The sequence below is a fragment of the Mustela nivalis genome (genome assembly GCF_964662115.1).
Source record: "Mustela nivalis genome assembly, chromosome: 3".
Classification (NCBI taxonomy): domain Eukaryota; kingdom Metazoa; phylum Chordata; class Mammalia; order Carnivora; family Mustelidae; genus Mustela; species Mustela nivalis.
The window spans coordinates 67,583,171-67,606,979 of NC_139022.1; the positions used below are offsets into that span (position 1 = coordinate 67,583,171).

The following is a 23,809-nucleotide window of genomic DNA, read 5'->3' on the forward strand; positions in this document are numbered from 1 at the left end:
ATTTATTGGTCACTCCCTCACCTGTCTATAATTTCCTTTTTCTCCTTTTATTCAGCAGTCTGATAGTCTTTATTTTTCTCAAAACATTATGATCCCTAGGGCAGAGCCTAAACAAGAGGGAAAAGTACCTTATAGCAAGTGAGAGGGGTGAAATTCCAAGTATTGTCAAGAGAAACCTGGGCATCATGCATGGGTAAGTATAGAGACTGCACCATGACTTCAGATGACCTGTTATGCGTTGCCTGATCTCAGATTCATAGTCCTTGGTTTTGAGGTAATGCATGCAGTCAAAATATTTAGAGTTCGTCTATAATTATACACTGTAACACAATTTAACAACAGCAGCACAGTAAAGGATTGTGTTTACCTGAAAACTCACTGTAATCCTTCCTGTTAACATTCACTTTCTAGTTAGTGTCTAATGAAATAATCTTTATTTTCAAGTTTTGAATCTTTCTATTTTCTAGGAAGTATAGACTCTGTCAGTTTGTTTAGTTTATTTGAAACATCTCCATCTAGTATCAGGGAAATTGTGATTTTAACTGGAGTGGGAAGTAGAGGGGAATTGTCCATGCATTGATAATTTTGCAATTCATTTCTCCCTACTCTTTGAACTTTTACATAAATAAAATAAAAAGCATGGAGAGAAGCACTTGCTACTTTTCAGCTGGAATTGGAAATGGAACTAAGTAAAGGCACCCTGTTCTAAATCCACAGTCTGCCTTCTACTTTAGAAATAGCACAAGGAATAAACTTGTGCTCAATAAGCCCAACAGGGAAATATCACTCAGACATAGTGACTAATGTAGCATCCAGCCTGCTCACCTTCATTTCGAAGAAATCATATGTGAGCCTTAATGTTAGGGCATCAGTAACAACTTTATTCTGTAGCTGGTTAATTTAAATACAATTCTTTATATATCCCCCAAATACGGTCAATGTTCATTTTTTTGCCAATGTTAATTTTTATAGGCTAAGCTTTGTTACAGGTTTTAAAAACAGTTACATCATCAACACCACCTTTTTCATATTTTCTTTCTAAATGAACTCTGAGCAATTCTACTGTTACCCCTGTGGAAATCCTATTCAGCCATCTCTCCCAAATGCCTACCTTTTGATTCCCCTTTACACGAAACTAAAGGAGTTGTCCAATGCCTTTCAGAAAAACAAAATAAAAAGAATTGACTCAGTGTACATAACTGCTATGGGTCAACATCTAATGTACATACTAATTTATCTAAATCACCTCATTTCCTGCCTATCTTCTGAAAACTTTGTTTTTCCTTCAAAATTATTCTTCTCCATTACACAATATTTTAGGGTGCTTACAATCCACTGGACTCATAATTTGCCATGTCCTTCCTCGACATCATCACATTTTCTCCTTTCTCTCTTTTTTTTTAGCCAATTTACTAGTCCAGAATTACCAACATATGTTGTAGGAGTGTCTGGAGTTCCAAAGTTATAAACTACAAATATACAAGTTTGAGGAATTCAAATAACTCTGGCAAACTCTACCCTCAACTATACCTACCAACATGAAACAAACAAAAACTCTTCCTTAAACCTCTAAAAACATTTTCATGGAACACAGAGATACCCTGCCACCTCTTTTTACCTACAAAAGTTTTACCTATGTAAATACCTAAACTGTCTTCATTTCGTTTTTATCTGCTTTTTGTTTTGAGAAAAACAATTTGCTGTAGGTCAGTCCATCTTTATAACCCCATGTATGATGCACAGAATAAGGTCTGCCCAAATGGGACAAATTGTTAAGCCAGTAAAGCTTTTTGGAATCAATATAAATTTTGTATCACAAATGCAGCTTTGAAAATACTAGTAGTAAAAATTGTGAATCTCTTCAGTATTAACAATGGGTTATTGCAAGTCTCCCTTGGGCCAATAACGAAAATGGGAATTCAAGAAAATCCTAAAACTACCATACATAGTGCTTCAGATATGGAAATGGAGTAAGATTAGCCAGTAATCAACAGAGGGGAAGAAAAAGGTCAGGGGGAAAAGGATAAGGTCTTTTGAAATGAGTTTTTTGTAATGTTCCAAGCACATTCTTCCGTAAAATTTCCAGGAATGCTTCTGCCTTAGGGACCTTAAGTGGTCTGTCTGCCCCCAAATCTCCTCCCTTCCCCCCCCCCCACACCCCTTTACCTGATAGGCCTACTCCCTCATACCTTTAAAGCCTTCTCTCAAAAGTCACCTTTTCAGTGAGGCGTACTCTAAACACCCTACTTGAAAGCTGACAATTTCCCAGGTCCTTTGCCCACTTCTGGTTACTCCACGTAAATTGTTCACGTCGACGTCCGTGTAACCACACCTTCCCCCTCTTTTGGACATCCCTGCCTGGCGCTTCTCCTTTAAATTTTGTCGGGAAGGGGCGGAGCTAGGGCCTAGCCTCACGGAAAGGGGGCGTATACCCGTAGGCTCCGCCCACATGCCGGCTGGGCGGACCCACGGGTTGTTCTCCTCGTAGTCCGCTCCGGAAACGCGACTGCGGACGGAAATCATCACATGATCTCAACGTCAACGCGTCCGCGCCGGCCGAAAGCACGCCCTCGGTTTCCGTGGGCTCGCGTTTATGCCTTAGGTGCCTTTTCCCCCTCACGGTGTTGTGGCGTGTGGGGTCTTTTTTTCCAGACTCCCGGGGCCAGCTTTGGGCTTTCGCGATGTACCACAACAGTAGCCAGAAGCGGCACTGGACTTTCGCCAGTGAGGAGCAGCTGGCGCGACTGCGGGCGGACGCCAACCGCAAATTCAAATGCAAAGCGGTGGCCAACGGGAAGGTGAGGAGTCGGGCGGCCTCTAAACTCTTGAGCAGCTGCTGCCCACCCCACTCTCTATCCTGCCTTCCCTGGGGCTTCCACACTCCTTCATCTCCGCTGCCCGTGCCTCTGCGGAGTGCGGGGCGTGTTATTTAATAAACAGGCGAGTACTTTGCCAGGTGTTGTGGATACTGAGACCGACAGCGCCATGGACGTAGTCAAATGGCAGAGGAGTAATCAGTAACATGGCGAAGAAAAGACTTGATATCGTAGTGCGGGACTAGAGCTTTTTATTAGTTAAGCGGATACGTAGGGGAAGGCTTTTCCCGCGAGTTGATGGAGAGGGGGAGAGAGGACGGTCCCGGCTGACAGAGCCACAGGTGCAAAGTGGGAGGTCGGAACTTGCAGGGTTGAGGGCGGCTCGGTCGAATGCTCCGGATTGTGTGGCAGAAGCTCAAATAGAGGAGCTTGAAAGGCTGGTGAAGCTATAGACCAGGAGCTTGTAAGCGGAAGTAAGGAATTTGAACTTATGATGAGGAGATGGGGAATCTTTGAAAGATTTTAAGTGGGAATTAGCCTTTCAGATGCTGTTTTAGAAAGAGATCTCAGGAAGCCTGGTGGTGAATGGATTGGAGAGGGTAGGAGACCGTCATTACCTATTGACTGAACATGGTTTAGACTTTGGTTCAGCCAGCCAAGTCCTTTCTGTTACAGCTCGGACGCAAACAAAAACAAACAAAAAAAAGTGATTAAAAAAAATTATTTACTTGACAGAGAGAGAGGGGGGGGGGAACACAGCAGGGGGAGTGGGAGAGAGGGAAAGGCAGGCTTTCCGCAGAGCATGGAGCCTGATGTGAGACTTGATCACAGGACCCTGGGATCATGACCTGAGGCAAAGGCGGACTTTTAACCACTGAATCACCCAGGTGCTCCGCCCCCCCCCCCCCCCCGCCGTTTTACTCTTCTTTCACAAGTTCCACCATCCATTGTAGTACAAGCTTCCCTCTAGCAAGGATTCCATGTTTCAGACCTGTTGGTACTGAGCTACTTTTTACATTTAACTCATGTCTGTTTCATACCCCCTGATTCTTGTGCTGCAGGAAGTAGTAAGGACTGTACTGTGTACCAGGCAGTATTCTAAGCATTTAGTAAGTGCTAGCTCATTTAATCCTCACAACTATCCCATGAGGTAGATGCTGTTAATGTCCTTGCTTTACAGCTGAGGAGACTGAGATATAGAGTGGTTGAATAACTTTTCAGGACTACATTGCTGGTAAGCGGCAGACCCAGGATTTTGAACCCATTTCTGTTCTGAATCGTAATCCCGTGCTGTCTCTATAAAATAGGTTTGTATTAGTATTACTTTCCTTGGCCTAACATTAAAAATAATAGCATAAATTGGGTGGTTTAAAACATCAGAAATTTATTGTTTCACAGTTCTGGAGACTGGAAGTGTAGCATAAAGTTGTTGTCAGAATATTCTGCAGTTTTTAGGGGAGAATCTTTTCCTCTTTCAGCTTCTGGTAACCCTAGGTATTCCTTTGCTTCTTCCTCTTTACATAGTGTTCTCTCTGTGTTTTTATCTTCCCATGTTCTTCTTATAAGGATACCAGTCATATTGGATTAGGAGCCCATTGCACTCCAGTGTGACCTCATCTTAACTAATCACATTTGTAGAAACTCTCATTTCCAGATAAGGTCATATTCTGAGGTACTGGGGGTCAGGACTTCAGTATACTTTGTTTTTGGTAGTCATAATTAATTCAATAATAACACTGCCTAAGGGGCGCCTGGGTGGCTCAGTTGATTAAGCAACTGCCTTCGGCCCGGGTCATGATCCTGGAGTCCCGGGATTAGGTCCTGTGTCAGGCTCCCTGCTCAGTGGGCAGTCTGCTTCTCCCTCTGACCTTCTCCCTCTCATGCTCACTCTCTCTCTCAAATAAATAAACAAAATCTTTAAAAAAAAACCTGCCTAGTAGATATTTATTGTAAAATTGTTGTAATATTAATCATCTAATGTATTCTGTGGAGAGTTTAAAAGACAAATGGGAGTATTTTAAGTGTCCTAATCATCCTTGAGACACTTGTCGATTTTTACCTCAACCTGTGTCACTTAGTGACAGTCAATGACAGTATGTATCTTATTTTTTATTTATAACTGACATCAAATTAGTGAGTGTGTGCACCCTCTGTCATGATTCTTTTTACCCTAATGAAGCAAATGTCCAGCTGACAGTCTAAGAAATTATGAAATGATGTTATAGTTTTAGTTTAGCAAATATTTCACTAAAACTATTTTGTATAATAATTAGCAGCTCTATAAAGAGAAAATGATATCTGGCATATTTCCCTTTGGTTGGAGATACAAACTAAACTTAATCTGGACAGAGAAAAGTATTTTAAGAGCATTTCATTGAACTTTTGTTGTAACTTTTGGTCTAAAGGTTCTTCCAAATGATCCAGTCTTTCTTGAGCCTCATGAAGAAATGGTGCTTTGCAAATACTATGAGAAGAGATTATTAGAATTCTGTTCGGTGTTCAAGCCAGCAATGCCAAGATCTGTTGTGGTAAGTTACGATAGTAATCAAGTATAATGTCCTTTAGCTGACCTCTGAAATCCGAACTCTTCTAAACATGTAACTCAGTTCTCTGCCCACTTTAGGCAAATTTATGTATTCACGTTTTTGTCACTTTGTGTATTTTTTTGATAAATTCCTTAACTTAAGAATTCCTGTATCATTTCTTACAAAGTATTTTCATTCTCATTTCACTGTCAAAAGAATTTTGAGGTCTGCTAGACAGGTCATAACATCCTCATTTTACAGAGAAAGAAAATACTACTTTCTTTCTAGGTTCCCAACTAATGACTAATGAACGGGGAGTAGAACATAAACTAGTGTCTTTTCAAATCTGACAAACACGTTTGAAATAAGTCATTCAATCATCTTTTGCAGTCAGATGCCCCAGCTAAGACTCATGCCATAGAAGTTTTTAAACCTTGATTAGGAGATAAACCTGGAGATTTATCTTTGGGTAAAAAATTGTCTTGTGTTTGTTTCAGATGTATGGTTCTGAGGACTTCATTTGTGTGGGTGTGGTTACTGTGTTGTGGCAGTGGTGAGGAGAAACAGGTAGTTAGAGTTTTGTGGCTATAGGGACTTAAAGCACTGTCCTTGAAATTGTTCCTTTAGTGTGTATTCTTATTTATTGAACATAGACTGAGGTTGAAAAGCTGAAAGATAAAAGAGGAGGATTATAAAACATTTTTTCATAATTATCTTACAGGTTTGCTGTGAATATCAAATATGAAGGTCTGTCTTAAGTGAAAGTCTATCTTAACTTTTAAAGTTGTATGGAGTGAATAACTTGTGACTCAATAGAGAATAACACCTCAGGAAATAATCTACATTTTTAAAGTTGAAAAAAATTGAGGTATATTGAAAATACCAAGTTCAGGGGCGCCTGGGTGGCTCAATGGTTTAAAGCCTCTGCCTTCAGCTCAGGTCATGATCCCAGGGTCCTGGGATGGAGCCCCACATAGGGCTCTCTGCTCAGCAGGGAGCCTGCTTCCCCCTCTCTCTCTACCTGCCTCTCTGCCTACTTGTGATCTCTCTCTGTCAAATAAATAAATAAAATCTTTAAAAAAAAAAAAATTACCAAGTTCAAAAATACAGTATTTTTTTGGTTTTTTTGTTTGTTTTTTGTTTTGTTTTGTTTTTATTTTTTGATTTTTTTAGTTTACCCGACCTTCATCTGAGAGATGAAAGATTTATAAAGAATTTTAGATGGACTTAACTATTTGTCTCTAGATTTGGTTCCATGTTTTTCTGATAGAAGAACTATAACATAATAATAATTTATTACTGAGTTTTTTCAGATGAAGAAACTGAATTCTTGCATGAACTTATTTGTGGAATTTGTCTTCATATAACATGCTTATTTAAAACTGATGAAGTTTTTTTTTGTTTTGTTTCACAAAGAATGACAAAGCTAAACTTTTAAAATATTTAAAAGGAAACTTTTTCTAACTTAAAATAGATAAACATCTGTTCATTGGTTCTAGCCAAATGACATGATGGTTAAAAGTACAGGCAGGTCTTACTTGAATCCATCCCTGTTCCTTATTATATGTGTGACCCCAAACAAGACCTTACTGATGGTCAGTTTCCTTCTCTGTGAAGTGGAGATAGCCATACCTCACCAAGCTGTTGTAAGGATTAAAGCAAGATGATAGCTTGATGCTTGACGCAGAGTCTTGCCTATGGGATTCAGTCAGTAAAATGGTAGGTGCTGTTTCTATTGTTTAGTTTGGCAACATGATCATAGTTCTGTTGCACAGATCCAAAGTGGATTTAGAGAGAAGGCTTACTGCCCAACTGTGTTAATTCTGTCAGTTTTTTCCACCAGATTGACGGGTTAAGCTGTGAATATTTGTCTGTTTCTCGATTTTTTTTCTAATCTAGCTGGTGTTTGTTACTCTGAAGTCTGAAACAAACACACACACAAACTTTTTAAGTCATTCAGTGACCATAGGAAGGGTAACCAGGGTGAGTGAGGAAGGACAACAAAGGGTCTTTTGGCTATAACATTTCCATGGTAATTCATCACAATTTATTTTATTAAAAAAGAATTAAGAAGTTTTGGTATTTTGTATGGGTAACTTTTTCAAAGAAATCTCTGCATGAGTTAGTTTAAAAAATGTTTTGAATAAAATTTAACATGTATGTGAGACTAGATTCTGATAATGTATTATTTTTATCTTAGGGTACAGCTTGTATGTATTTCAAGCGTTTCTATCTTAATAACTCAGTAATGGAATATCACCCCCGGATAATAATGTGAGTATAATTCTAACTTACTGATTTTCATTTAAGAAAACCTTTATTTGTGTGGATTAAATGACTTCTTAATAAAGGGTAAATAGAGTTGCATTCTGTTTTGAACTTATACTATCCTTATACTCCTTATACATCTATAGTACTACCCTCCCTGTAATACTGATGGTATCTGAACTTCAACTTGTCCATATTCAAATTGTGTTTTTCTAAAACTAAATTCCCTAATACCTCTTTCTGTTAGTGGTACCGTTCTTCTCTTTGTTGCTCCAAGAATCATTTGTGGTACCTCCTCTCTTTCTGTATCAATCGGTTTACAATTTTTGTAGCTCCAGATTCATTTCAATTGAACAAAGGTCCATTGGAAATAAATATGAAGCTAGTATGAGACTCGTCAAAGAGCTTGCTCTCAATCACATTGTCCCTGTTTATTTTCTCCCTTTTTCATTTTCTTTTCTACCAGTCTAGGTCAGGTCCTTGTTACTTCCAATCTTGATTTTTGTGGTAATTTTATTACTAGATGCTCTCTCTGAAATTTATGGTAGTAGCCGTGAGAGTTTCATAGGTTGCCGAGGTAATAATCTCTAATGAAATGCCTTCAGAGATTTTACTGATGGCCTTCCACAGTCTTCCTTTAACCTACCTGTCTTCCCTGGCTTCCCCTGCTTTCTTCCATCTGTGTATACCATTGTGTTCTTCCACCTACATTTCATGATTCAAAGTACTCTTATTCTGCAGTTATTTTTCCAGATGTTTATGTTGAACTATATGAAACTGCCATTAAGTCAATAATGGTTGAATGCTGTGACAAGGTTATACAGTTCATCCTATTACAGTCTTCTAATGGATAAAAGCTTGAACAGAAAACTCTTCTTTTTTTTTTTTTTTTTTTTTTTTTAATAAATTTCCTGCAATGTCTGGCATAGTCACTTGTTAATATTAGGCATTTTTAGAACTTATTTTTATTAATAAAATATTCAGATACTTCTTAAAGTATGTAGTGATCCCATTCCCATCCCTTTATTTTTTTTCCTCTAGGCTCACTTGTGCATTTTTGGCCTGCAAAGTAGATGAATTCAATGTATCTAGTCCACAGTTCGTTGGAAATCTGCGGGAGAGTCCTCTTGGACAAGAAAAGGCACTTGAACAGATTTTGGAATATGAACTACTACTTATACAGCAACTTAATTTCCACCTTATTGTCCACAATCCATATAGACCGTTTGAGGGCTTTCTCATTGATTTAAAGGTAATCTTGTTGATAGAAAAAATTAACTATTAGAATATACACCTTTGCTAGTTCTTAAGCCAGAAAAATCAAAATTTTATTATCACTTGTAATCATCCTAGTTGTTAAAACATAAGCTCATCTGAAATGTGAGTTCAGCTTGGACCTCTGGTGCTATAGCTCTCAAATTTCAGTGCTACCTGGAAGGTTTGTTAACTCAGATTGTTGGGCTGCAGTTCCAGAGCTGCTCATTTAGTAGATCTGCAGATACTTGTCTAAGAACTCTAATGAGGACCACTGTCAGTTTGGAGTAATGCTTTTGAAGACTTAAGTTTATTCTTCTAACTCTGAAGTATACTGCCATGGGTCTCATTTAAAGAACCACATAAATTTTAACTAGAATATTGCAAAGTGATTAACATTTTTAGTGCATTGCAAACTTGAATCAATAGGGAGGTATCAAAAATAAAAGGAAATAAGCATTGACAAAAGCAACTCAGGTTGTTTTGTTTGGCCCCTGAAAGGGGACTTGGATAGTGTGACTGAAGTCAAAGTGGAAGTCACAAACTGGTTCATTCATGTCAGTTGAGTGGCCAGATTTGGGTATGTACCATATGCCAAAACATTGTGCTTAAGGATTTAGAACATCTTCAACTTTCATAGGTCTTACAGTCTAATGGGAATGATAATCATATATCCAGTGTGCTAAGTGCCAAAGGAGGAAGGGATACTTTAGAACAGGATGGCAGATTGAGAGGAAAAAGATAGTTGTGAGAAAGGGTTATTTAGAGTGAAAATCAGAGTAAGAGGAGGAATTCGGTAGTAGAAGAACATCCCAATTAGAGAGACTTCTTTGGTCAAAGGTCCAAATTGAAGAAACTGTGATGCACTAAAGAACCTAAATGGAGCTTAGAGATAGAGGAGAAAGCCTGCCACGGAGTGCTGCCTGAGTGGAAGGTAGAGTCCTGGACTGTGGAGGATTTTGAATAGAGCAACAGGACCTGCATAAGGCTTAAGTCTGGGCAGTGTTGTAGTTTGCAGTTTAAAATCTGCAGCAGCTATTTATTGCACGTATGTATGTGTCAGGCATAATATGGAGAATGGATTAGAATCAATGAACGGATACAGTAAGATGCTGTTAAGAGTAGTCCAGGCACAAATGGATAAAGAAGATGTGGTCCATATATACAATGGAGTATTATGCCTCCATCAGAAAGGACGAATACCCAACTTTTGTATCAACATGGACGGGACTGGAGGAGATTATGCTGAGTGAAATAAGTCAAGCAGAGAGAGTCAAGTATCATATGGTTTCACTTACTTGTAGAGCATAAGGAATAACTCAGGACATTGGGTGAAGGAGAGAAGTAGTTGGGGGAAATCAGAGTGGGAGACGAACCATGAGAGACTATAGACTCTGAGAAACAAACTGAAGGTTTTGGAGGGGAGGGGTGGAGGGTGGTGAGCCTGGCAGTGGGTATTTAAGGAGGGCATGTATCGCAGGGAGCATTGGGTGTGGTGCGTAAACAATAAGTCTTGGAACACTGAAAAAATAAAAAAATAGTAGTCTAGGCAAAAGATGGTGGTTGGTTTGACTTATAGTGGCTGTGAGTACAGAGAGAGCTACCTGGACTTAAGAGATACTAGTCAGAATCACTAGAGTCTGATGATTGATTTCATAAAGAGATTGAAAACAGAGGAAGAACCCCCAGGTTTCTGGCCTAAGCATATAGGTAATGGTGGTTCGTTCACTCCCTGATACAGAAAACACTGGCATAGCACAGATTTGTTGATAGTGGAGGGTTCAGGGTTGATGAATCTGGTTTGAGACATAATTTCCAATTCCTTCAAGCATCAAGGGTGTCACGAGGTGGGAGAAGATGGCAAAGCTATAGGTATAGATTTGGGTGTTGTTGCTCCCAGAAAATTTAAAGTGGACTGCCCAACGGACCATTTAAAGGGTAGAGAAGGGCACCTGGGGGCTCAGTCAGGTAAGCGCCCACCTCTTGGTTTCGGATCAGGTGATGATTTCACCGTCATGAGATCAAGCTGCACTGTCCTCAGCGAGCATGGAGTCTGCTCAAGATTCTCTCCCTCCACCTCTGCCTCACCCATGTTCTCACACTCATGCCAAAAAATAAATTATTTTCAATAAGTAAACGGTAGTTCAGAGAAATATAAGAAGCTATTAAGGAGACTGAAGAATATCCAGAGAGGTAGGACTTTCTGGAAAAGTGAAGTAGAATACTTTTACGAGTATGCGTCACTCTCTAATCCTGTCCAGAATTCAGGCAAAATAGAAGCAAAAGGATAATGTTTGCTAGATTTAGTGCCAGAAGGGTCATCTGTGATTTTTGTGAAATTAGTCTCCATTGAATGTGGTGGAAGGAAGCTGATTGGAGCCAGTTGGGGAATAGATAGCAGGTGAGAAAACAAGTATTTATAACCTGGATTAAACAGCTGGATTATTGAAGTAGGAAAAGATGATTGATTAAGAAGATAGGGGAACTCCTAGAAATAGATGAGAGATGGTTTTCGTGTTTTATTTTGTGGAAGAAACTGATGTGGAGAGCTAGTAATGAGAGAAAGCTTAAAGGAAGAAGTGAAGAAAAAGAAGTAGCTCAAGTTTGTCTCTGGAGTAAGGTGGAAGGGACTGGCATGGGATTGAAAGCAAAGTATAATTGGCCTTGAGAGAATAATCGCTCTTTGAACAGAGGGATAGAGGTAAGCATGGGTTGAGGACCGTATTATTCCTGGGGATTGGTGCTGACAGGAAATGGGAGTGTCTTTCTTCATTAAAGGCAGAAGAGTGATGGAGTTTCTGAAAATTACGAGACATTGAGACAGGTGGAAAATGTTGAACACAGTGACACATGGGAGAAAAAATTTTCTATGGAATATTATCATAGTTAGGCAGGTTGAGAGCCCTCCTGAAGTCCGTGAACTTGAATTTATAGTAATAATACTAGACTCCTTGGTGGTATTGTTTTCTGTTGCAGCACCCAGAAATGTGGATATAGTTACAAAGCAGAAAACTACTTGAATTCAGCCGTTGTTAAAGTTTTGTCTGAAATATGTTGGCAGCATAATGGGTCAGGGAATTCTCGAGGGAAGTGAGGATCAGCGGACGCTGATGAGAGGGAGCAAGTAGACAGATAAAGGGATAAAGGACCAAAGGATCTGAGGAGGAACTTGGGGAATAGCTGTGAAGTAACTGAGCAAATATATTGGGGGAAAGGAGTACTGTGGTCATAGTGGAATGTCTGAATTTCTCATAACAGAGGTCAGGCATTTCTGGATAATACGACACGGGTGTAACTGTACAGTTGACTTAGTATTCTGTTGAGTGTAGAAGAGATTTTTTTAGTGCCTTGGGACTTGAATGTGGATATCTGAAATACATCTAAGGGTTTAGGATTTAGAGTTCAGTGTAGGAAGAGTTTTCAGAGAATATGGGCTCATCTGTATTTCTTGGGCAGATTTTAAAAATAATTCTGTAATCAAAACAAACCAGCCCCATCTCCATTTACTTCCCAAAAGTAAACTTTAAGTAGCAGAAATTTCAAATGTAGATGAGGTGGTGCCTTGATTCCTAAATGGCTGAATTCCAGCTGAATCCAAGGTGGATTGCCTGGGAAGCCTTTACCTTGGGATGTGCCTTTCTTAGGTCTGCTTCAAACCTCTCTTCCCCTTCCTCCTCAGGTTGAAAAGGACAAAGAGCCGGATTAATGTAAATTAGAACAGTGCCAAGTCCTATACTGGGAGCTTCAGATAAATTATCTTAAAGCATATATTTCTTATTATGAGTTGTGATTAGAAAAGTTTAGGGGAGCCTGTGTGGCTCAGTGGGTTAAGACTCTGCCTTCGGCTCAGGTCATGATCTCAGGATCCCGGAATCAAGCCCTGCATTGGGCTCTCTGCTCAGCAGGGAGCCTGCTTCCCACCCCCCTACCTCCCCCACCCCCCGTCCCATGCCTGCCTCTCTGCCTGCTTGTGATCTCTCTGTCTGCCAAATAAATACATAAAATCTTAAAAAAGAAAAGTTTGAAAGTCACTAAGGAAAAACAGATCCTTCAAACATGCAGAATTTAATGATTACACTTTTGATACATTCTGATGCTGAATACAAAACAATCTTAGATGGAAAGATTAAGCTGAGATATTACTTTTTTTTTTTTTAAGATTTATTTATTAGTTGGGGCGCCTGGGTGGCACAGTCATTGAGCATCTACCTTCAGCTCAGGGATGATCCAGGATCCTGGGATCAAGCCCTGCATTGGGCTCTCTGCTCAGTGGGGAGCCTGCTTCCTCCTCTCTCTCTCTCTGCCTGCCTTTCTGCCTACTTGTGATCTGTGTCTGTCAATAGATAAAAAAAATCTTAAAAAAAAAAGAAAAAAATTTATGTATTAGAACATACATGAGCAGAGTCAAAGGGAAATAATCTCAGGCAGACTCCTTGCTGAGTGAGCACTGGGCTCCACAGGGGACTCAGTCTCAGGACCCTGAGATCGTGACCTGAGCCGAAATCAATAGTAGGTGTTTAACCAGTGCAGACAGCCAGGCACCCCTGGGGTGTTACTTTTGTAAACAAAAGAATCCTGTATTAAGCATTTTCTTGTTAATATAAATATTTTTGAACTATTATTATTGCATTAACTCTCAGAAGTGACTTCATTTGCAAACTTTCTTTCTAGACTCGCTATCCCATGATGGAGAATCCAGAGATGTTGAGGAAAACAGCTGATGACTTTCTTAATAGAATTGCATTGACGGATGCTTACCTTTTATACACACCTTCCCAGATTGCCCTGACTGCCATTTTATCTAGTGCCTCTCGAGCAGGAATTACTATGGAAAGGTATTAATCTGTGTTTTAGCTTTGATCAGACTCAGTTTTTCCCTTTCTAGAGAGTGAATTTTTAAGTGCTATTCAGTTTGTGACTTAGTCCTTTATATGTACTGTGTTTCAGAGGGTTGGCGAGGGCAACAGAAAAAATGAAATGACCTTTTATATATTTTTTAAGATTATTTTCTTTTTAATTTTTATTTGTTTTTTAAGATTTATTGATTTGAGAAAGAGAGCAAGAGTGCACAAGTAGGGGGAAAGGGGCAGGGGAAAGGGAGAGCCAATGTGGGGCTTGATTCCAGGACCCTGCAATCATGAGCTGAGCCAAAGGCAGATGCTTAAGGGACTGAGCCACCCAGGTGCCCTGTCACCTTTTTAAAGAAGTCTTTAAAAATTGAGTGTCTTTGAGCTGAGAGGATCCATTTTATGACCAATGTAGAAGTAAATCAAGTGATCCTGCAAAGACTAATAGAGCCGTCTGTAAAGAGTGAACAGAGTAGTTTTGTGAACTTTAACCAACACATGCTCGGCAAATATGTCTGCCTGATTTATTGTTCTTCTCCTGCTGTGGAACCTCTGTGGCATGTGGCATTCAGTAAAGATCTGTAGAACGAGTAATGCTTCAGGGGATGTCCATATGAATTGCACCTGAGCTGTAGACACCTACAGCTGATGCATAAATGCACAGTGAGAACCGGGCTTTGCGACGAGCCCTTTACCTGAATTAACCTTGACTCTCTGCAGTATCTTGTGCACAGATTAATTAAACACTGTTTTCATACTGGTTTGTAACTGAAGCACAGGCTAGTAGCAAATTAGATTTTGTAAATTTTTATAATTTCTTTGTGACCTTTGAAGTTCTGCCTGATCTTAGTCCTAGAAAAATCTTGAGAAAGGTAAGATTTTCTAAACTTACGCTGTTCTCCGTGTTTGTAATCCCCTCATCCAAAATTTCAAAATCCATGGATAATGGTGGTAGCAAACATGAACAGATGTGATTAGTCTTTATTCAGCTTAACAGGAGTATTTCTGTGTTTCCTTACAGAAATACGAATGTACCGGTAACAGGCTACATCCCCTGACATCACTGCATTGTTGCACATTTCTTGGTACTTTCTCTAGGTTCCCTTTCCAAAACTTGAACAGTTTATGAATTTAAAAACAAATGCAAGATAAGGGATTGTGGGCTTGTTTTTAATTCATGGTATGCCTCTTCTCCACAAACACAGCTCACCAAATGTACATAAATATATACTTTTAATCCCTAAGTGATCTATACCTCCATTTATTTGACTAAACAAAACTTTTATCAAGTGCCTTCTCTGTACCATGCACTGTACGGTTAGAATGAACAAAGCTATCAGTCCTTGTTCTAGTTAGGAAAGACAGCAGATTATTGATATCCGTGGAGTTTAGATGTGAGGCTTCCATTCTCTAAGAGAAGAAAGCCTCTTTTCCGCAAGTTAGATAGCCAGATGTCTGAATAGAAGCATCATATCCGATGCCGTATGTATGCAGATTCTCCAGTGGTGAGATTCTTACGGAGAGGGATGAAGCTTATGTCACCTTGGAGGTGTCGTTACAATCTCAGATAGCTGAAACTGAAACTGTGGTAACTTGGGCTCATGACAAATTAAATACACTTTTGAATTTCTCAGGGACTGTGAAGAGTTGGGCATTTCTTTTCCTTTTGAGGAAGTATTTGTAAATCATTCTTAACTTCTGATTTACTTTGCAAACTCCGGGGACACATTGAAATTGCCTTTACATTTATTGCTGGTTTCAGAAAGGGAAAGCCCTTGTGCTATTATATTCTGGGTAACGCTTTAGATTAATACTCATAGGATGTTCTTTTGTTAGTTCTGAGTTGTCTTCTCTTTTACTGGATTTCGATTTATGTTTCATCTCCTAGCTTGACTTCTTAAATATTCCTGCTTGCTTATAGATTTTTTTAATCAAAATATTAAAATTCTAATTCAGTATTGAGATTGAGTTGCTGACTTATAAGTTCGTTGAGGCAGAGTCTAGTCGGCTAACTCTTAGAACTAAATGTTTTGCTCTTATGTTTAAGAAATGAAAAAGAAAGAGTAAAAAGAAACAAAAGAAAATGCCTCAAGTGTGAGGGCTTGGGAGAAAAAAGAAAGGAAAAGACTAATAGTCATTTTGAATTACTGATAACCACAAATGTATATTATTAAGGGAGTTGTTGATTCTTATATCTAAAATTAATTCCCATCATAGATGATGAAGTTGTTAACATCAAACTTAGCTATCAAAACATGCAGGATCATTTAAATGATCTGGATAGTTTAAAAGAAGGCAACAAAATTTCCTAAAAAATTGTCTGTTTTAACTGTATTTCACCATTTTACTCATTTTGCCGTTTTCCAGAGAAATTAATAATTTCTTTCTACTTGTGTTTGAAAGATTACTTATGCCTTCACAGTCTGTTCACTTGGGCTTTTATCAATTATATATCAAGTTCAGAGTAGCTAAATATTTAAATATAGAAATTATTTTCATGTTGCTATCATTGGTTGCCAGAAAAATGATAATGAGGCTTTACATCCATTTATGGAAAAGTATTAACACTTTACCTTGATTTATAGATGTAATAGATTTGCAAAACATGAGGATTTTTTTTTTTTTCAAAAGATTTATTTATTTGACAGAGACAACCAGAGAGGGAACACAAGCAGAGGGAGAAGCAGGCTCCCCACTGAGCAGGGAGACTGATGCAGGAGTCTGTCCCAGGACTCTGGGATCATGACCCGAGCCAAAGGGAGATGCTTAATGACTGAGCCAAACAGGCACCCCAAAGCATGAGGATATTCTTAACTGGTTTGAATACCTGTTAGTCCCAAGAAGAGCACTTATAGTTAACTTGCTATTAAGGGAAGAGAGAATCCTTACTAGTACCATGTTCCAGCTCTGCTACTTCCTAGCTTTATGACTTTGGGCAGGGGACAAGATCATGACTTGTCTGTGCCTGTGACTCACATTGCTCAAATTGCTCAATTACTCAAATTATTCAGATTGTAAAATGAAGTTAGATTCATAGAGTTTATATATTAAAACATTTAACATTTATGTTGTATTCATAACCATTTTCCCTCTGAAAGTTTACATATTACAAAATTTAGGCAAAATAATTTGGATATTAAACGTCTTTTAAACTAAGTTGTATTAAATCCTTAAGACTATAATAGTTAGAGTATATAGTTTTGTGGAGTTCGAAGTATTGTTATTTAATACTTTTAATGTAAATTAATTTTAAAATTGTCCTTGTGAAACGAACGTGGGGGAAACTAATTTATGATGTCATGTTTCTCAAGATGTGGTATGTATTCAGTAGATTAAAATGTTTTTCCTTTTTCTACCAGTTATTTGTCAGAAAGTCTGATGCTGAAAGAGAACAGAACTGGCTTGTCACAGTTACTAGATATAATGAAAAGTAAGTAAAACAGGACACTTTATAAAATGTTCTATTACGAAGCTACTTTCTAAATATCATCTTGATATTTAACTTCAGGTATCAATCATATAGATTGTTGTTTAGATTTACTTTCATTGATTTACTGGGTCATGGAGGCATTAAGGATACATTCATCGATGGAGAACAGGTAGAGCGATCATGAAAGGAAGTAGTTTGTACACATAGAGAACTTATTAGGAAAGTGAAAATAGAAGATTCAGAAAGGGTTCAGGTTTAAAACAGTCCTTTTGAAGTATACACAGATATATGACAGGCACAGGAGAAGATCTAAGGGGAACCAAATTAAAGATAATACTTAAATTTGGGGTTGTTTTGTAATCAGCTTTAATTAGTTCCCATTATTTGCTAGTCATGTTGGTATTACAAAAGTCGCGGTTCTCTAGGTGTGATTTTTGCAATGTCTGGGACACTTTTGGCTGTCAGAACTTAGGGGGTGGGGGAGTGGCTAGTACTCAAATCTAGCTGGTAGAAGAATGTTCCTAAACATCTTATAATTCAGTGTAGTCCCTTGATAAGCTGAAGAATGACTCCGCGAAGATACCCATGTCCTAATCCCTAGAAACCATGAATGTTACCTTAGAAAGCGGTTACAGTTTGAAGATCTTGAGATGGATATCCTGGATATCCAGGTCACAGGGGTCTCTATTAAAGAAAGGCAGTGGAAGGTTTGACAGAGAAGACAAAACACAGAGAAGGATTTGAAGATGCAAACCTTAAAAATTGGAGTGATATGGCCACAAGCAAGGGGATGCTGGGAGCCAGAAGCTGGAACAGGAAGAAATGGATTTCCCCCTAGAGCCTCCAGAGGGAATGGGGCTCTGCTAACATTTTGATATTGGCCCAGTGAAACTGGTTTCAGACTCTGGGGCTTCAGAACTGTGAAAGGAGAATCCATTTCTGTTGTTTCAGGACTTACTGAGCTTAGAGTAATTTTTAATAGCTGACTCAGAAAACAAATATAGCCTCTCACAATGAAGAATTTTTCCAGCCCAAACTGTTGGCAGTGCCAGTGTTGAGAAACCCTGTCTTAATGGGTGAGTAGAGACTACCCACCCCTCTCCTTCCTTCATTCTTGCTTGTGTATCCCTGAAGGCTCATAGCTACTAAGCATTAGAGTTAAAAGTCATCTGTGTTTGTCTCCCTTGTGTTTGTGCTACTTGTCCTTGTTAACTAAATATGTAGCTGAAATACTGGGTAAGCCAATAAGAATGAGATTAAAAATCATGATCTTGGATGAGGGTAGTAAATGTGTTTTATATGTTTTATATTTCAGAAGGTAAGCTGTTTCAGGGCATGTAAATAACATTTCTTGATTCTCTGCTTGAAATGATCTTGAGGGCTTCCTTCAATTGGGAGTGATGGATTTGTGATTTACGAATCATAAAACTGTAGGTCTTCAGTTTAACCACTAGAGGGTGCACTTCCAACGCTGTGATTCAGCCAGAGATCTTAGGATCAAGGATTTAGTAGGTAAAAGGAGCCTTAAAGATAACCCACTGTGATCATCATACAGCTAACAGCTTTTGACTGATTTCTTCTCAGTTCCTTTGTTTTACTCCACTTGTTTTATGGCTTTTGACAGAACACTCAGCGCTGTAACAATATTAAGGTATCTTATTCCTAAGTTTTCGAAACAAAGATAATCAGGCCACAAGTATTAATTCAGTTGAAAACACTGCTTTGTTTACAGTCCAGCAAGCTCTGCCTGTTTGGCACATGTGGCTGGCTAATAAGCCCTGGATCTCTCACCATTCCCCTAAAAATTCCTGAGACTTAACATTCTTTGGTTTATTGCAGTTGAATAATACGAACAGACCAGGGGAGAGGACATTTTGGCAGTTGAAAGTCATTGACACAGTAGTTCACTTTTAGCCTAAGGAGGACATTTTTGTTTTCTTGGTGATGCTTTATTGTCTAGGTGCTGTATTTTTTTGAAACAAAGGATCATTGATACATTTTTACTAAGTGTCCTCCCTTTATTACATGTCACCTAATGGTTTCCTTTGTAAATACAGTCTTTGGGCCACCATCTGTAGCACAGAATGTTATAAATACAGCTGGCAGAGAACAAAGGATGTTCACTGAATCATGGATTTTTAAACCCTTAAATCTGAAAAAGTGACCATGGTGGGATTTGGAAAAAGTACTGACTAGGTTGAAGAACATGCTTCTTTTTATGCTGTATATGATATGGGCTAAGCAGGAGACCACTATAATTACTACAAGTATGGTATTTACTGGATTTTAATGCAGAACATTGCAAATGCTGGTAATAATCACATTTCAAGAGTTCTGTTATTGTTCCCATAGTAAGTTGGGAAAATACTTAGCTCCCTTATAGGAACAGGACTTTTTATTATCTAGTATAAATCTTTTTTATCTCCACATAGGTATGAGAAACTTGGTAAAAAAATATGAGCCACCCAGACCTGAAGAAGTTGCTGTTCTGAAACAGAAGCTGGAAAGATGTCACTCTGCTGAGCTTGCCCTTAATGTAATTACGTAAGTAGGTGGGGGTGTTAAGTTTGGGTAGAATTGTTCTTGAGGCTAGCTCATCCTAAAAAGTCACTTAATTGGTGAATGTTTGCTTTTGTGGAGAAAAATGACTACCCCATTAAGTTGGGTTGTCTTTAATCGAGTGGATATTTTCTAACAGGATTAAACACCAGACAGAAGTTTGGCTTTCTCCTTATGTGACTAATGTATTCTTTGGCTTGCAGGCCCTGTCTGTTACTTCTCAAGGGACCTCTAGAGTCTTCCTAGGGAATCTCCAAACCTCCTACTGTCTTTTAATATTTGGGTTCTTTGGAGGTCTGGTACCTTGTCTGAGAGAAAAAGCATACTGTTTCAGATTTACTTCTGTTAGCTACAGCAGGGAAAGTTGGCCTGTTTTCTTTCAGGGATGAACTTTAAATTGAAGACAGATTAAGTAGGAAAATGTGCTCTTGGGTATTTTCTTGGCAGCCATAAGGAACACCTATAAGGTCTCTCACTGATTTGTAGGCTGAATGTGGAAATCACAGAATTGGGGTTCTTTGTGCTTTGTAAATTGAAGGATCTTCTCAAATCTCATCTTTTAGGAATTTAAGGTAGGGGTGTGGAATGGTAATGAGAAAACTGTTGTTTTTTTTTCTATGGAATACATTCTGATTCCAAAGTTCTACCTTATTAATATTTAGTAGGAGTTAACACTGCCATCTTACAGTGAAGATGCATCTGAGAAGTTTTTGATCTGTTATTGGTGAATATACTGTACTGCATAATGTCTGAGAAACCAGGACAGTATTCTGTGGCCTTCAGATCCAGGTACATGTGGCTCACATTCTTTACAGAGTCACAGGAGACTATCCAAGGATTTATGAAACATGCAAAATGTGGGACTACTTTATTGTATCGTAGCTGTCACTGCAAGGCATGGCTCAGCATAGAACTTAAAATTGGTAGATCTCACTTGTGGGCTTCAGTGGTAACTCAGGAATGAAGAGTGGTTACAGAGAAGTAAAGAAATGTCAACTTGAATAAATCAAAGTATTGCAGAACCGACTGTATTCTTTTCACATTGATTTTGAAGTCGGCTAAGACCAAAGGTTGGCAAACTGGCCCAGAGGCCAAATGTGAACTACTACCTGTTTTTACAAAGACTTGTACTGGAACAGAGACATGCCCATTAGTTTGTGTACTGTCTGTGGGTCTTTTCACGCTGCAGCAGGAGTCAAGTAGTTGTGACACAAGTGAACTGTACAGCCTACAAGGTGTGAAATATTTATATTGACCATATAAAGAAATTTATCACCCTCTGGATCATACCACCGACTACTGATTTATCCTTCTAGCTGGGTTAACTATGAATGGTCTATAATCCAAAATTGCTAACTGCCAGAGTACCTCTTACTCCAAGTTGCTATGTGCTTTTTTTACTATATCAAGCAAATTCTGCATTTTTGTGAGTACTTGGCGGGGGCTGCTTTTCGGACTATCAAAAAAGGATTTTAAAATAATCCAAGATAAAATGCAATAACTAACAAATTACTAGAATGAAATACACAAAACACAAGTTGAAATTTTATTAGATTTTAGTAGTCATAAAATTAATCGATGGAATTATTGTAAAATTTTCTAAACAGTCTGTTTCTTTACTTCACCTTACTGCAAACTGAAAATGGTTCATGACTGGTCTGTGGACCACAGTGACAAGCATTACTTCATGACACAAACAGTTAACTCTGTTGTCATTACTGAAGTCAGTACAGGAAAACCAAAGTTCTCTTTGACCAAAACCCAAATCCAGTTGTGACCTCAGAGGTAGTATCTAGTTGGTTTATACCTTTGCCAGTCTTTTCTCTGCATGCGTGTATGAAATAAGTGGTTTTTTCTCTATGAATGCTTTCATACATATTGTACAACTGTTGGAGTGTCAGTCTTTAACTTTTGTCAGGCTGGGTGAGAAAACAGAATCACATTGGTATTTTAATTTGTATTTTCCCTATTACTATGAGACATTGCTGTTTTTAGTTTAACAGCCATTTGTAGTTCTTTGATATTGCCTGCTTACAACCCTTGTGCATTTTTTGATGTTACTTCCTGATCCGTAGTTCTTTATATATTTGTCTTTTCCTATATCCTACAGCTGTTTTATCGTGTCTTTCAACTTGATGGTATCTAGGAGATGTACGTTCTGCTTTATGCTTTTACATTTGAATACCATTTCTAACCCTAAAGCTAATCTTTATTTTGCTTTGTGTTCATCTGTTAAAACGATTTAGAATTATTTATGAATGATGTGAGGTACACATGTCATAACACTAATTTTTTTTTAAAAAAGTCTTACCTAGCTGTTTTTTTAAAAAGCCATAGTTTTCCCCAATTACATATTCCTTATAAATTCACATATATGCATCGTTGTTTTTTGCCTATCTGCTCGATCACTGATCCAGTTAATTCTTGCTAATACCACACCATAAATTACTTTATCTTTCATACATAGTGTTTTGATGATAACTGGGACAAGGGGCCCACACTTTATTCTTTCACATTCTTTTGCTTTTTTTGCATAGTCTTGCACATCAGTTATACTTGACAGTTTCAATAAGAAATTTTATTAGGATTTTAGTTAGAACTGCATTGAACATAGAGATTAATTAGAAAGATAATGTCTTCCTTTCCATAATGCATCTCTTTACATCTTCCACACCTTTGTTCTTCAGTAGATATATATATATATATATACACACACAGACACAGTATTTCATATAGCCTTGCTAGAATATATATATATAAATATATATTATTTCAGATATATGTATTATATATGTACATATATATAATTATACGGATATATATATATATATATCCTTGCTAGTTTATAGTTTCTGTTGCCAGTTTTAGATTACTTATTGATGGCTGCTTAATTACAGGAAGAAGAGGAAAGGCTATGAAGATGATGATTATGTCTCTAAGAAACCCAAACATGAAGAGGTATGTTCTCCAAAGGTAAATTTTAAAAATTAATTTTATTGTATAATCTAGTCTGACCATACTGTTAAGATTTTATTTTTCCAGAATGCAAGTATTACAGAGGCGTGGGCTTTGAAGCTTTCATTTTTTTTTTTTGCATCCTTTTTTTATGTATATTCTTCTTATCATGGGATTTTTCTCACTTCTTTCTTACCCTGTTCTGAAGCAGTGTAATGGTAAATTGATGAAGAATTATGGAAGGCAACAGAAATAGATATAACATGCTAAATTTCTGCTCTGTTTTTGACTTCCAAGGATTCTTCTCATACCCTTTTCAGAAAACTTGTACTTTGTCAGATATATATTAATAATAAGAGGCAGAAGGTCACAGTTGTAACCTTTACTCCTGTCAGTGTAGTCTTATGAGACCAAACCATAGTACTGTAAGATTGAACTACTACAAATTTTCCTGGCTTATTACCTTCCTATAATCACAGTAAAAGAATATTTTCCTGAAAGGTAAGGAGCTAAATAGTGCTGTTACTCTTCAGTATAATGTTATTCTTACTACGTTTTCTTTCCTTCTTAGGAAGAATGGACTGACGATGACCTGGTAGATTCTCTCTAACCATTTGAAATAGACTTTCCAGTGCTAACTAATCAACAGAAGGATGAAGCATCTGGCATTTAACTTTGTTGAAAAAAGAAATAATGTGAAAGCATCAAATATATTAAACTTTTCTATTTGTTATTTAAATATTTTTTTCCTTTCTCTCAGGCTAGCTTTATGTGAAATAAAACCCCTGAGAAGAGCCAGAATAGCACCTGGTTTAGATAGTCTTGCCCCATCATGACTAATACCAAATCAGTCTTTTTGCAGTAGCCAAAGCTGTAATTTATTTGCCTTTAGTGTTTTAAACAAAATAAAAGCAGCAAACTTTTTTTTTTTTTTTTTTTTTTAAGGAAAAGCACCAAAAAAGGTCACAAAAAAATTAAACCAAGTAATCACCTTTAAACCTGCTAGGGAATGTCTAGAAACCTTTATAAATGCCTTCTCAGATGTCATCGTAGTATACTTAGCTTTCTTATATATACTCCTGTACCTCACCTGTCAAATGCTTCAACTGAAACTAAAAGCTAGTTACTCAGGGTAGTAATAATCAGTATTTGTTG

General features: G+C 38.0%; 1 protein-coding gene across 2 annotated transcripts; it reads left to right on the plus strand.

The window, feature by feature from the left end:
- The first annotated feature begins 2,442 nt into the window (after positions 1 to 2,442).
- Positions 2,443 to 23,393, plus strand: CCNH (cyclin H). Of its 2 annotated transcripts, none has more exons than XM_082725843.1 (9): positions 2,443 to 2,798; positions 5,222 to 5,344; positions 7,542 to 7,615; positions 8,651 to 8,861; positions 13,535 to 13,698; positions 17,070 to 17,140; positions 19,573 to 19,684; positions 22,597 to 22,672; positions 23,226 to 23,393. In XM_082725843.1, exons 1-9 carry the CDS (start codon positions 2,682 to 2,684, stop codon positions 23,262 to 23,264), a joined length of 987 nt encoding a protein of 328 aa, XP_082581969.1. In that variant the 5' UTR covers positions 2,443 to 2,681; the 3' UTR covers positions 23,265 to 23,393. The 2 variants fall into 2 exon arrangements, with proteins under 2 accessions (XP_082581969.1, XP_082581970.1); XM_082725844.1 differs by having other exon boundaries at positions 2,463 to 2,798; positions 22,597 to 22,657.
- The last annotated feature ends 416 nt before the right edge of the window (positions 23,394 to 23,809 follow it).

Coding starts and splice junctions, on each gene's coding strand:
- CCNH (XM_082725843.1), top strand. CDS start 2,682: ATGTACCACAACAGTAGCCAGAAGCGGCACTGGACTTTCGCCAGTGAG. Junction 5,345..7,541: donor CAATGCCAAGATCTGTTGTG/GTAAGTTACGAT, acceptor TTTTTATCTTAG/GGTACAGCTTGTATGTATTT. Junction 8,862..13,534: donor GCTTTCTCATTGATTTAAAG/GTAATCTTGTTG, acceptor CTTTCTTTCTAG/ACTCGCTATCCCATGATGGA.